At 33.9% G+C, this 15802-nt stretch overlaps 1 protein-coding gene across 3 annotated transcripts in view; it reads left to right on the forward strand.

Annotated features, from left to right (window-relative positions):
• RANBP9 (RAN binding protein 9) overlaps nucleotides 1-15802 on the forward strand; it is a 92013-nt gene that overhangs the window by 56459 nt on the left and 19752 nt on the right. For all 3 annotated transcript variants that reach the window (XM_036878774.2, XM_057493972.1, XM_057493971.1), the window contains exons 5-8: nucleotides 4066-4088; nucleotides 10424-10608; nucleotides 13226-13338; nucleotides 14607-14715. In XM_036878774.2, coding sequence (XP_036734669.2) covers nucleotides 4066-4088; nucleotides 10424-10608; nucleotides 13226-13338; nucleotides 14607-14715 — 430 coding nt within the window. The remainder of the gene's footprint in view (nucleotides 1-4065; nucleotides 4089-10423; nucleotides 10609-13225; nucleotides 13339-14606; nucleotides 14716-15802) is intronic.

The raw sequence follows: 15802 nt of genomic DNA on the forward strand, positions 1-15802 counted from the left end.
ATTATTATATTTACAGCATGGTGATATTATGTAATTTTCCTTTATAAACAGATGCCTCTGGAAATGATTTCCTTCCCCCTTCCAGGTGGAAGTTGAGGAAATAGTAACAATTTGTATTCTGTGAAGGCCACATTGTATCGCATATATAGGAATAACTGTAGAAATGCTCCCTATGGTCACATATTTATTCTAGTAATAGAATGCTTAGTATTTTCTGCTTAGTTTTAAATAAAGCCCTTCACAGTATGATCCAATTCTCTAAGTAACAGGTGCTAAAACAAATAGGGCTTTCAGTTTTTAGTATAGTATGGGGCTCATAGCAAAGGACGGAAAAGCTACCAACCAAATGGACATTGACATACTAAAGTACTAAAGAGTCAGGCCTCCCAACGAAGTTTGATAAAGAATAATTGCAAGTCAGTTCTGCAAAAGGAAGCAGAATTAAAGCAAGCAAGTAACAACAAAACTTCTAAGGATAAAAGACAAGTGGCAAAAATGAGAAATAGATTAATGAAAACTTGAAGAAACCTGTTCATTTCAAGACTAAAAGAAAATTGGGGTTTTTAATTGAATATGCTCCTGTGACACTTCAAATTTAAACTTGTGTATGATTGTTATATGCCTTTTTTTAAAAGAAGTCTTGTTTTTGTGTTTTGTATTACAAAGTATGAAGGATAGCAAGACTGATCCTTTAAAAAATGAAAGGCTTCACATTACTTTTACTGTTTGAAATGGCCTTGATTCATAGCATATTGTTTCTAATGAGGTAAAGGGAAAGGAGACAAAAACCAAGTCAAACAAGAAGGCAGACATTGCTGTTTGTTTATAAATAGTACTTAAAATGAGACTGCAGAGCATATGCTTATATATATAGTGGGTATTCTTTAATATATATAACACAATAACTCTGTCATTTCAAAGTGGAAAATTATAAGTTTCTGCCTACATTGGTAGTAGGTATTCTTTTTAGTGTCTCACCATATTCAAATGTAAAGTTAGTGTCTTCATATTTATATTCAGCCTAAAACTTTCCTTTTGATTATTAATATTGATTCTGAAGTCCTGTGTTATCTGACTTAAAGGCTGTCCCAAGTCAAAAAAGATCCTTATATTCTCATCAGTACAAGAATGTTGATTAAGGATGTAAGGATGCCATGCAAAAAATGTGTATTTGTGCTTTGATTGTTGTGACCATCTGATTTCTAGAAGGATACAGCCCCTTGAGCTAGTTGTTAGTATTCTAGCTCTGACTTAACCACAGCAGTCAACTGGGATAGTCTTAGTTGGTAGACTGCTTAAGATATTTCAGGTCTTAAACCAGGAGAAGTCTTCTTTTAAGTATGACCTTTGGTTCAGAAATGCAAAAGAAAACATATTTTATAAACCAAGATTAGTCTTGTTACAGTTCTTTAAACTTTATTCCAGAGAAGAAATTTTATTTTGAGAGATGGGAGGATCATAGGTAATGTGATTTCATTTTCTTTTCCTGTTATATTTTCACAAACATATTAAATTAAACTTTTCTCTTGAATAAGAAAGCTATTTTAAAAATGTGAGATGCTTTTTAAGAAAAGACTGCATAATAATTGAATCACATTCTGATTTTAAGTAAATCTGGAACATTGGGCTTCATTCATTCATATATTTAATATTTATTAAGCATATAGAAAGGCAATATAACAGTGATAAATATATGGCTTCTTTAGTTGCTGGGGTTTGTCTCCTGGCTTAGGCCATGTGACTTTATGCAAGTTACTTAACACTTTCATGCCACATTTGTCAAATAGGATCACTTATAATACTTATCTTATTGAGGTCATTAGGGTAAACTGAAATGGTGTACATGAAGTTCTTAAGTGATTGCCTGGCACATAATACTTACTAAGTGTTGTTTACTATCCTTATTTGCCTACTTTTGTGCTAAGTGCCTGGGATATAGTGGTAAAACATTGGTGAGCAAAAATTAATTCCTTTCCAGTAGAGGTCAGGAAGCTATGGCCTATGGGCTAAATAGGTCTGTCTGTTTCCTTAAAAGTTTCATTGGAACACAGCCACACCCATTCATTTGTGTTCTGTGTATGGCTACTTTCCTGCTATAATGGTAGAAATGAGTAGTTGCAGCAGAGACCATCTGGCCTAGAGAGTGGAAAATATTTAGCTCTCTGGCCCTTTACAGAAATGGGCTTACCCTGGTCTAGATCCCAGCATCTAAAAGATAAAATAATGTCCAGATACTGTTCCTTTCTACTTCCCAAAGTGGATAATACCCAAAAGCTGACGTATCTTTAGTTTCTGTCTCATGAAGGTTTTCAAAATACATATTTACTTACCATTAAGGAGAAATGGAAAGGTTTTTACTTGAGAAAATAAAGGAGAAACATTTCAGTATCTAGGTTAACTTAATTAAAATTTTTTTTTACTTTGTTTTATTGAATATCATTCATTTTTTGGAGGTCGCTTTTCAAAAAGCCTCTTGGTAAATAAGGAAATTAGAAATCTGAAAAGGTTGTTTTCTGTGTAAAATTTAAATAATTATATAATCTTGTTAAAGTGGCATCTTTTTGTATAGCCTTTGGTAGCTATGTTTGGTCATGTTCAAAATTTGAATTAAGTCGGATTTTTCATTACAGTTTTTGGTAAGTGAGTAATTTCAGTAATTACTAAAAAAAAGGAATTTTTGCTAAAACAATATAAATTTAGACAATCTTTGTAATAGACACCTTTGAAGAAAATTGATTAGGCTACTATGTTATGAAAATGGTAAAGATAGGGATGGTAGTGTTTTACTAAAATATTCTATTCACTATTGTTTTCTATATTCTTTTTAGTTTAATGAAAGTTTTAGAATAAATTTTCATATTTGACCCACAGTCACTTTGCTTTCTATTTATTAATGAAACTAAAAGTACTAAGTATGTCTTATGGGGAGTGGAGGAGGAATCTCCAGCTTTTCTCTGCTTTTGACAAAACAATGTGAATTTGCTAGTCATACTAGTCATTTTAAAAGTCATAAAAACAGGACTTTAACTACAAAGCATGAGTTTTACACATTCATTTAAAAATGTATATATGTTGTAGAAATTTATAGTCTGTCTTTTAACTTTATTACTTTAATAGAGTCAGATAATTGTATTTTCTGATGGTACAGCACAATTAGTTAAGGAATCTCAAGTGGGAAAGGCCTTAAGATAATCTAAAGGAAATGCCCTCATTTTTTAGATGGTGATCAGCATCTCAGAGGTAGTGGTTCTGGTGTGGGTTTTTTGTTTTGTTTTAATATGTGTTCAGATTGGAAGAATTGAGATTAACTGATCTACCAACACCACTTCCTTCTGTTATTCTAGAGCGTAATCTCTTTAAACATATAAATAGGTCCTATGGAAATGATTGGTTTATTTATTATTTTATTTTCAGCTAAGTAATATATTTGAATATGTAAAGGGAGATTATGTAATTGTCACTTTAGGATGCCAGTAGACTTATTCCAAAGATAGTGCCATTTTGCAAGTGTGTTTGGAATGTGACTGCTGAATTACTATCAGAGGACATTCAAGAGAAATTTTCGAAGGATAAGTCTTTATCCTTTAAAGGAAGAATTGATTTTTTCCCCACAGTAATCAAAAGTTATTTAAGAATGTACTTATATAAGAAAAAAAAATTTTTTAACTAATAGAAATACTCTACTGCCCATTGTTTCCCTTTTCTTTTCTCACAGAATATCTCTTCTTTCTCTTCCCCCTCAAACTAGTAGGTAGTCAAAAATCAGATGTTTACTAATTGGCAGCCAGTTTTTTTATGTTTTCTAACATAGCTTTTAAGATAAATCTAAAACCATTTAAAAAATCCTGGAGGCAATAGCAGTCCCCTAGAAATAAAATTGTTGTGTGACAAGGATAATAATGATCTTGAAAGGAGAAAGCATCCATTGAGACCTATGTTAATGTTATTGAGAAAAAAAGAGTCTTATCATTCTAGATCTTAGGTTTATAATTTTTTCCTTTAGAAATTCAACTTGTCACCTTTGAAAACCAGCTTCTAATGCCTTTTTTTTTTTTTTTTTTTTAGGTATTGCTTTCACTGATCTACCGGTAAGATATAATTTTTTGTAAGAGTAGTTCTGCCTTCTTAATGAAAAGAAGTGTAAGGAAACTTGTGGAGAATGTTCATATTGCAGTCTTAACTGATATTTAATAAGTTCATACACCATGCATAGAATGGAGTTCCTTTCTCTAGCCACTGTTGGTGTGGACCTTCAGAAATTAAGCTCCAAATTGCACTGGACACCATTGTACAAGGGAAACTTCATTGTAGCTAAAAAATAAATCAGAATTGATTACTTAAAATACACTTTTTAATGTACCAAATTAAAAGTATGTTTCTTTGGTATTGTTGGACTTTTCAGTTCACCAAGTGGCTGTACAATAACTAGTCATTCATTAATTCAGTATATATTGAGTGGCTGCTGTGTGGCAGGTTTTATGGTTGGGATACAGCATTCAACAAAACAGGTAAAGGTCTCTGTCCTCTTGAAATACTCAAGCTGGAGAAGTAAGGGAATAAGCAATACATTGAAAATAAGTAAATTAAAGCATATTTTTAAAGGTTTTAAGCACTTTTTAAAGAAAGAGAAAAAGTACAATGTGGGAGTATGAAAGGCAACCTGGGTGGTGCAGCTTGCCCACCTTTGCCAAGGTAAGACTTGAGCAGAGACTTTGGAAGAAGTGAGAGAGTTAACTAAACTGGCATGTAAAGCATGAATGTTCTGGGAAGAGGGAACAGGTAGGGAAACGGTACTAAGGCAAGGGCACATCTAGAGTGTCTGAAGAACAGCATCTAGTGAGAGCCGTGAGGAGGGCGAGAGTAGTGAGTGAGTCTGAGGACAGTGGAGGAAAGTGACCTAGATTACCTAGACCTTGAGGGCCTTTGAAAAGCCTTCGGCATTTCCTCTGAGTGAAATACAAAGACATTGCAGTTTAGTTTTAACAACTTCAGTTTTTAAAGGATCAGGGACTGCTGGCTTGAAAAACAGCCTGTACTAGAGAGTAAGGGTAGAAGCAGGCAGACCTGTGTGTGAGGAGGCTGCTGCAGAAAGTCAGGCAAGAGGTGATGGAGGCTCACATCATTAGAATTGCTTTGATTTTAGGTGCCTTAATTACCAAATCTAAGACTATCAGTTATAATATGCATCACATACAACACTGAGCAGAAAAAACACTATGAACTATGACACTATACTTTCTTATCACTTACAATTTTTAGTTTATTTTTACTGGATGATCTCTCAGGGTATTTAAATACAGATTTTTAAATCAGTATCACTTGTTGCACACCTAAAAATAATGAAATAAGCAATATAAATTAAGGTATTGCCCAAACTTAATGTTCAGAGTCCAACCTTTTAGACCACTGTTTTAGAGTTGATGTCTGTGTTTTTCTGTGTGATACTGTCTTCTGTGTCCACAGGAACACTTCTTAAGAGTTCTCCATTATGTCTCTGGCATTTGGTTCTAAACCTCTGATCATATTGTGCAGGTTTTGATGCTATCACTTCCTTAATATTACCAGAAGGCATTAACCAGAGGTTTTCTGACACTGGGACTCTAACATTCTTTTCTCAGTTAGTCAGTAAGTGGCTTGTTGACTAAAATGTCTGAGAGGTTGCAATTATCCAGCTGTTTCTCCAGGAAGAAATTCAAGTCCGAGGTTTTTTGTGAGCTTATCCTTTAACAAATTCACACCTGTGCAGGCAGACAGCAACCTCCTGGCAGCCTCCTGACCAGATGCAAGGCGCCATCACTTGGAAGACACATTCCAGTTTCAGAGATGTTCTGAGAGAGCTGATAGGAGACTCAGGCAGAGAATAGACACCCAGTCTAGATTATTAGTATTCCTGAAGTATCAAAGTTCTAATAGAAGACAACTTTGCCAAGCCAAAAAACTTCAGCGTCTGCAGCTCAAAATTGCTCTCAGCAAGAAGCAATATGTAATAAGCAGGAATGGGACAAGTGTTTATCTTGTTGAAAAAATCTACAATCTTAGGGTTTTTGTCTTATATTTATACCAAAGTAAGTTAGTATTAAAGAGAAAAAAAGTAAAAAAGAACAAATAAAAAAATTCAACTGAGATCCAAGAGAACTTTCTGATGGACTGATGTGAAAATGTGACAAAGAAGATCTTACTTCAAAAGTTGTGGCCTGAGGAATTGAAAGAGTGGAGTTGCCACTTACAGATAATGGAGAAGGCTGAGTATAGGTGAAGCAAGTTTTGAGGGGGAAATTTGGTGTTCAATTTTGGGTAAGTTAAGTGGAGCCGTCAAGTATACAAGAGCGTGGTCTGGGCTGGAGATGAAAGTTCGGGAGTTACAGGCATTTTGGTGTTTACATTTATAGTCATGAGATTGGATGAGATCAGCAAGGGAGTGCCTGTAGGCAAAGAAAAATGGGCTAATGGCTGTTTGGAGGCATGCCAAATTTGGGAGGAGGGAGGGAACCAGAAAAAGGAGAAGCAGCCATCAGTGAGGTAAGAGGAAGGCTAAGGATTGGTGACCTCAAAAGCAAGCCAAGAAAATATCTCAAGAAGGAAGGAGTAAGTCGGTCGTGTCCAGTGTCACTGTAAGACATCCCGGAAGCTGAGGACCGAGAACTGACTAGTGGATTTAGCGGAGTGGAAGGCACTGGTGACAAGAAGGTTTCAACAGAGTGAGTGATGGAGAAATCCTGATTGGAAAGGGTTTAAGAGAGAATAGGGAGAGGGAGATTATAGAGTGTGGACAACTTTGGAGGATTTTGACCATAGTGGGAGTAAAGAAATGGGAGGTAGTAGCTGGTGGTAGAAGGTGGGGGGCAATTAGGGGATTTTCTGTTGATACAGCAGGATGCTTGTTTGCTCATGAGAAAGACTCAGTGGCAAGCCAAGAAAAGAAGTTAATGTAGTATGGAGAAAGGGAAAGTAAGGAAGTGATCATACCCTGCATAGACCGGTGGAGGTGTGACTGGGTGGGTAGGTGGAGGGGGCAGCAGAGCTGGGGTGTGGACGGTAGGTGGGTTGATGTGGTTCGGAACCACTGCACAGGCTTTGGTAAGACTCTCTTCATTTGGGTTGGTTAGAGGGTTTGGCTGTGTTTGTTTTTCCCTATTTTTTGTGGCACTAAGCAGATGAAACCAATTTACTAAAGCAAGCAGATTTTTTGTTTTGTTTCTTATGGGTAGATTAGTGATGATAATTTGGAAAAAGGCTTAGCTTGTTATAGACACGTTTGACTATTTTTGTGTTGCCTACTAGTTATTTTTTGTCCCGTTTTAGAATCACCAGTTAGGTTTTCTTGCCATGTCTGAAATTAACCAGTGGTGATGTTCAACTTTGTAACAGGTGAAGTGGTGGTTACTATGGTTGTTAAAAAAAAAGTTTCCTTTCAATATAGTGGTTCTGAGAGTTCCTCACTTTTATGACTGTGAGATCTTCTGGGACTTCCACATGAAACATATCATTCTTCTACTTAACAGAGCAGAAAAAGTTAAGTCTTCCCTCTAAAGGCACTACCAGACAGATGTTTAAATGTTCTGTGCCTGTGATAGCTCTTTAGCTGGTTGGAGCATTAAATCCTGGTAGAGAATATATTTATAGAAAAAAAAGTGTGTTCCACCTATCATAGAACCTAGAGTATTTATTCAGCTTTGAGAACCTTAGATCTTTTTCAGAATGACTTTTCTTCCCCAGCTCACCTCACGAGTTTGAGAAATGTCCATCTATAAACTGACTAATTCAGGTAAATTTCTTTCTTAAAGAAGCTATCTTATTTAAAATGATGCTGCTTTCCCATGCTATAGGCTGATTTGAACTACTTTCTAATAGATACATTGTTTTCATTTTCATTAGAATAAATATTTTAAATGTAATAGGTCAAAACTGTTACTGAGAATATACTATTGTATATATTTAGCTTTTGTTTAGTATTTTTACTATCTGTCTTTATTTTTCATAGCTTCATAGAAATGAGATCTGTTTTCCTGTTCTCTTCATAGAGACTTGCTGTTCTCATTTCTAATTCTACATGGGAGTGACTTTTTTTAAAATTCAGAAATAGTTTCCTAGAAAACATTGTTTTATATAAATTCATAATCTAGACATATGCTACAGCATGGATGAACCTTGAAAAAATGTTAAAGAAGCCAGACCCAAACACCACATACTGTGTAATTGCTTTTATACAAAATGTCCAGAATAGGCCTATTTGTAGACTCACTGAGTAAATTAGTCGTTGTCAGGAGTTACAAGGATGGGGGAATGGGAGTGACTGCTAATAGGTACAGAGTAACTTTTTGGAATGATGAAAATGTTGCAAAATGAGAATAATGGTGATGACTGCACACTATAGGGGTTATACTAAAACCAACACTTTGTTACATTCTATTTTTAGAAATCTATACTCCAGCAGGTTAAAATCTGTCATTTTTATTTATAGTTTAGCTAGTTAAGGGCTATGTCCTTAATCCCTTTCCCTGAAATTCTGAAGTTTTAAAGTTGAGTAAATGGTATAAAAATAATAGTTACTTTGAGCTCAAACTGACTTTACCATTTCGTTATTTATCATTTTCTGATTACAGATATAATATATAATGTTCAATATTTAAATAATAAATGTTTATAAATAGGGAAATGTACAGCAGAGAACTTCCTCTTAATCCCAACCTCTATATATGATGACTGTATTAATTTTGAGTATATGCCTTTCCAGATCTGTTTCTAAACTGTTAGGTGTGTCCATTATTTAAATGTTTACAAAAAAGATGGGATCATAGTTTATTTTTGTCATTTTATGTTTCTTCTCAAATTGCTGCTTGAGAAAATTAAGCTAATAATCTTTGTCCTCCTGTATTGTGAGAATATGTTTTCATATTTGGAATATTGATCCTTTCTTTTATATGTGTGACACTTTTTTTTCCCTATAAAAGTCCACTTGTCTTGATATTTTATGACGTTTTGTCACAGAGTAGTTTTAAATATTTTTATGGCATAATATCAGTATTCATGAATGTTGACTTTCTTTATAGTACTGTTATAATTATTTTCCTGAATTTGTCCAGAATATTTAGCTTAACAAACCATTTTTAAAGCACCTCTGTTTGGACAATGCTGAATGTCAGAATTATAAACTCAGCTTAATGAACAGGATTGCTTTTTGCTCTTATTAATATCTTTATTAAGAATATTTGGCTTTATGTGCTTTTGTTTTATAGCGTATTTGGTAATGTGTTGTCATGGAAAGACTACTGTGCTAGAAGCAGAGGCAGGAGTTTTTTCCTTTAATTGTGTCATTAACATGCTGTGTGCTTTTGAATAAATCCCTGCAACTTCTTAGGTCTCAGTTTTCTCATTTTTGAAATGAGAAAGTTTCACTATAAGCATCTCACTTGTCTTCAGCTTAGAATTCTGTGAACCTGCTCATTTTGTTGATTATTAAAACTTGGTACATTTACATACATTGTGTTACCATTTATGGCCCTAATCTAGTGTGACTAGTGCTCACTACTTTGATGCAGTTACTCTTTTGTTTCTGATTTTGGTTGCTTGGTTGATCAGTTTTTAAGTGTACCCTCTTTTTGCTGTGAAATCTATGTAAGCATCTTATATTTACACCCAGGTTATCACCTCTTAATCTTCGCCTGATTTTATACTGAAAATATTTGCTAACAATTTAAAAAAAGAAATAAGGCATAAATACAGAGAACAAAGATAAAGTAGAATTTGGAGTAGCAAGAAGAAAAATCGAACTCAGATTTGGTGTCAGATAAACTGTTTCAGTTCTACTGCTACAGTGTAGAAGGACCATGAGCAACTTAATTTACCCTAAATCCTCCATTTCTTTTTTATATAGAAAATCCCCACTCTTAATGGCATGGTGTTTTGCTTATAGTTAAGTTATCACATCCCTTTATAAAGATGTCCCAAATGTACAGATAAGTGGAATTTGGTAAGCTTAAGATAGTACATGCCCATTTAGAATTGTATTTCAGTGGTAACTAGCTTTCACATGCAGTTTCTAGAAATTGTATCACATATACATAAAAGGATAAACCTGAGTATGTGTTTAGACTTGAACCTTTGAACTACTATGTGACATGCTTAAGAGTAAAAATTGTGCCTTTGTTTATTAGAAGCATAATGGCCCGTAGTCTCTGAATAAAATAGGTGGCTAGGTTATCTCATATTTTTCTTGATCATTGGATTACGGGAGGTAGTATTTTTCATCCAGTATATAATGGGTTTTAGATGACTTGCTTTAGTTTTCCTCTCAGTTTTTGATTGAGACTTTAAAATATTCATGAAGTAAATTTACAGTTCTGTTACTTTAAAGTCAGCATATGAAAGAGTAAGTATTTAACACAAAGGGATTTGATGGTTAGTGAAATGTGTTATCTTACAGCCAAATTTATATCCTACGGTGGGGCTCCAGACACCAGGAGAAGTAGTTGATGCCAATTTTGGGCAGCATCCTTTTGTGTTTGACATAGAAGACTACATGCGAGAGTGGAGAGCCAACATACAGGCGCAGATAGACCGGTTTCCGCTTGGAGATCGAGAGGGAGAATGGCAGACGATGATACAGAAGTAAGTAAAAAAATCTGAATTGACATGACTCAGAAGTATATTTTTTATAAAACATTATTCTTCAGGTATAAAAGAATATTTGTGGATACTTTTTAATCTAATTTATATCCTCATAGTTTTAATGTATTACTATATTTAAATCTCTGTGTAAAAACTAATTTACTTAAATAGTTAAGATAATTTTTTATTTGGTGGTATGTGTATAGAATTTTATTTTAGTCTGATATTAATTTAATGAAGGAACTAAAGTGATACTAGGTCACTTAAGTTAGTTTAATTCATTTGCTGTCCTCAGTAATAGGATTTAATGATTTCCATAGGCTACATGATTCAACTATTAATAGTGCCAATGCAAAAGATAAATTCAGAAAAATAAGATTTTATAATGCTGGACCTGTGGTTTTTGGACATGAACTTGGCTGTGCTGTTCAGCAGTAGTTCAGATATTCACAGGGAGAAGAATGATTGCTCAGGAAGAAAAGCAGAGTAATGGTGTATGTAGTTCATGTGCTGGAATACAGGCTTGATACATACATATCTCATGTCAGGATTTATCTAGTGAGTGGGTTACTCTGTAAGAATAATACCAGCTATTTTTGCTTATTAGGATCCCTTTTTTACTAAATATTTGCATTTTATCATGTAGATTCAAGGAGGTATAATTGCCTCTGTTCTAAATTGGAAAATCTGACCAAAAACCTCCAGCTTAAGAAAAATCTTAAAAAATATCTTAGTAATTATATTTAATGCCATTTACTTGTATATGTTATCATTAGATATTTAAGAGAAGGTAAAGGGAATGAAGACATAGGAACAGTGGATAAGGAGTTTGGATTCCTAAGTTCAGGATTTATTAATAATAGTGGTGGAGGATCAGTAGTAGCAGAGCGAACAGTGGGTGTCAGGAAAATTGCTATGAAATGAATAACCTTTATCCCAACTCATTCTTTACCAAAATTTTTCAGCTTATTTTATTACGGAGCTTTTTATTGAAAAGAATAACGTTATGGAAGTCAGAAGGAAAATACAATTCCTATCACAGTCAACTTTTTCAGACTATGCCTTTGCTGAAAGGCTAGAGATGACACCTGGATGTCAGTACTTAATGGTAGCTTTTAAAGCTTGACATTAAATAAATTAAATTAAAAATTAAATATCAGTAAGTTTAAATAGTCATTTCAGTACTGTAGCTTAACCCAAGAAAATAGCAAAGTCTTTCCAATAACATCAATCGGACTTAATTCTTCTTGAATGTCTGTATAACTGCTTTGAATAATCTTAAATTAACAACTTAATAGATTCTTGGAGGAGCTAATGAATGGAAAATGTGATGATGATTCCAAAAACATGCTTCTTGCCTAGAGCTTTTATATCATCTGGTATCACAGAAGCCTCTGCACTAGAATTTTTGTCCAGCAAAGTTGAAAGAATAGTGAATCCTGACTCAGGACCTTGTGGTGCCATGAGTTAGAGTTTGGGTAGGTTGTTCTCCTGGGTCACGTCCCCTTAATGCTTTAATTATGGTTGCCACTGAGGATCATAGTAGGATGAGGAAACAGTATTTATCCTAATTCTACAGCCAGAGTTCAGTGAGGGCTCCCACTCCTACATGACGAAGTTGACACTCATCATGAGCTCCTAGGAAGTCCAATTTCAAAGGTTCTTCCCTACCCTCTTAATTTGAACAATCAGATGAAATTAAATAAAAAATCTGTTTCTTAGAGGTATCTCCACCCCCCAACTGCTGCCTGCTCAGTCCCTCTTTCCTGTGAACAGCTGCTTCCTATCATTTTTCTAGTAGGCCCTTAATAGTGTCAAATGGAGGCAGGCTTAAGGGTTGAATATTTGGATATATTGGATATATGGGTTAATAATGTTGAGTCAACAGTTTCCTAATATTTTGTGGCTAGATGTAAATATGTGTCCTGATCACTTGTTGGCTTTTTAAAAAATTAATTTGTTTTTTGAAGTGTGTCATTTCCATGTAAATCTTATTTGAGTAATCAGTCTCCCATATACAGTCACACTAAATTGATTTAGATTAAAAAGCCAACTTCTCATTGATTAGTATTATCACCCTAATAGGCTTTGTTCTGGAAGATTCTCTCTGAGGGTTCACCTTAGTATTCCTCATGTTTATACCTTATCATTCCATCCCATGTAATTAACTGGTGGATATAAAAGGGTTGAACTCTGGAACACAAAGAGTTAATCTGTTGTTTTTAAATTGTTCTGTTTAGAAAATGCCAACACTTTACTGGGATAAGTCATGGGAAACAGGCAAAACATAAATTACAGTTATTAGGATTGAATATAAGGATGAGGAATAATAGGAAAGGACCTGCAAATAATGGGGTGCCAAGAGTCAGGGAAGAGTTATTTAATGTCCTTGATTCTCTAGTAATATTTACTTTTAGGGAGAGTAGTTTCAATATAGCATTTACAGTTATCTTTTGGGAATACTACATGAATACAGCAAAATGTTTTTTCAAACTTAAATCCTTAATTGCTTCAAGAGGAGTGGTTGATTTCGTAACACCAGAGTAGACCTTGTTTATATAAATTGTATGAAGCATGTATTCTCTCGACTAAAAGATGTGTGTTTCTTCTTTTTAAGAATGGTTTCATCTTACTTAGTCCACCATGGGTACTGTGCCACAGCAGAGGCCTTTGCCAGATCTACAGACCAGACCGTTCTAGAAGAATTAGCTTCCATTAAGAATAGACAAAGTAAGGACCCTGTGGTGCATGGTTAACACTTGTTTTCAGATTATAGTTCTCATTATATTGATTTTTAGAAAATTTAGTTTTTAATTAAAAATTTTTTTCAAATATATTAATGTAAATTTGATACCTCTGAAAAAGATTTTCGTTGATATTATTGAAGATTACCTTTAAAAAAAGGGTCACACAGGACTGTGTTAGTCTTCTGGATGTAAAAAGGTACACTTTTGGAGAAGGTTCTGTAAGAAGTATTTACATTTTTTTCTTAAAATGTTTTCTTGAGCTTTGAAGAAGTTAATACTCAGTAAATTTTTTTTAATTGGCAAAGTAGTCCCACGATTACAAGTTAGTGGAGATAACATGTGAAAAGAAATTTAAATATTTGTGTGTAAATGGATAGAATTGATCTTAAAACTAGGGCTTATAGCCAGAGCTGTAGGGCCTGTTCTAACAAGGGCGAATCAGCATGATAACTGGCCCACAGTTAGCTATCTTAATATTCTGACAGTTCGTCGGTCAGGGAAGGTATGGACTTGATGAGAGAATAGGCATAAAAGTAAAACACGTGGGTGAAATCGTGGTGTATAGAAACAATTTTTTTACAGGTCAAACTGCTGTAATAACACTGATTACATTTTGCTGTGGCTAATTATATGCTTATCTGTCATACTACATTATAAACTCTGGCAAACAGGAGATCACATGTATATTGTATCCTCATCATCTAATTTAACAATGCCAATGCCCTGACACACAGGGAATGCTAGCATTCTTTTAGTACTGGATTCAAAGGTTATATTTGATGATATATTTTGACTATTATTTCTTTAATGTTTACTGTGGTCTTTATTTTTTTTTAATGTTATTGGTATGGTTGACATATTAAAAGTTGTGCATGTTTAGTGAATGTAACTTGATGAGTATGGAGAAAAGTATGTATCTATGAAACCATCACCACAGTGTATACCACAAAGATACCATATTTTTAATCTTAGTGTTTAATACTTTAATATTGCTTAACAGATGTTTTTCCTATATGTTAATTGTGATTTTTTTTAAATACTTGTTTTTTTATGAAAGCTTGGTTTTCATGAAAGTACTTCTTTTTCTAGTTTTTTAATGTCTGAAATTTTTCCTTGATTGCCTAATTGAAACTATAATTTTAGGATTATATACAGTAATTTATTTAAAGATCTTCTTACTAACTTTTTTTTGATGGTCTACTAACTTTATGTTTCTATTCAATTAGTCTCTTGCTTTCTTTTTCTAAATAGGAATTCAGAAATTGGTATTAGCAGGAAGAATGGGAGAAGCCATTGAAACAACACAACAATTATACCCAAGTTTACTTGAAAGAAATCCTAATCTCCTTTTCACATTGAAGTGAGTTTAATAAAATATGGTGTATTACATTTATGTGTGTGGTATATGTAACCAAAATTATCTTCATGTTAATAGTCTCAATTTTTATTTTACTTGGTTTCAAATGTTTGCATATAATTTTGTAATGTATTAGTACATGTAAGTAACAGATTATTAAAAAAACTTATATTGAGGACTATAAGCAAATGGCATCTTTTGCTGTATGTTTGCTCTTCTCTCTTTTTATCTCCATGTTTTAAAGTGTGAAAATCTTACTGAAGATGGTATCTATTTTTCTTCCTGTAGAATACCTTTTAATAAGTCTGTGGACTTTTAAAAAATTGTGGTAAAATATATATAACATAAAATTTGCCATTTTTATATGTAGTTATGTAGTATTAAGTACATTTGCCTTGTTCTACAACCATCACCAATATGTCCCTGGAACTTTTGTCATTATTCCAAACTGAAGCTCAGTACCCTATAAACCCTAACACCCTTATCTCTCTCCCCCTATCTCTTAGCAACCACCATTCTATCATCTATCTCTATGAATTTGAATGTGACTACTCCAGGGTACCTCATATAAATGGAATCATAAAATATTTGTCCTTTATAACTGGCTTACTTCCCTTAGCATAATGTCTTTAAAGTTCATCCATGTTGCAGCATGTGTCAGAATTCCCTTCCTTTTCAAGGCGGAATGATATTCCACTGCACATATACGTCACATTTTGTTTACCCATTCATCCATCAATGGACATTTGGGTGCTTCCACTTTTGGTTATTGTGAATAATGCTGCTATGAACCAGGGGTATACAAATATCTGTTGGAGTCCCTGCTTTCAGTTCTGTGGAGTGTGTACCCTGAAGAGGAATTATTGAACCATATGATAATTATATATTTAATTTTTTGAGGAAATTAATCCTTACAGTTCCATAGCCTTGTACCATTTTACATTCCCACCAACAGTGTGGAAGAGTTCCAGTTTCTCTACATCCTCACCAACACTTTTTATTTTCTGTTCCTTATTCTTTTTTATATAGCCATCCTAATTTGGCTTTTAAAAAAAATTGAACCCTCGTTGTTTTAAACTTCAGGTGTTAT

This window comes from Manis pentadactyla, chromosome 16, assembly GCF_030020395.1.
Source record: "Manis pentadactyla isolate mManPen7 chromosome 16, mManPen7.hap1, whole genome shotgun sequence".
Lineage (NCBI taxonomy): Eukaryota > Metazoa > Chordata > Mammalia > Pholidota > Manidae > Manis > Manis pentadactyla.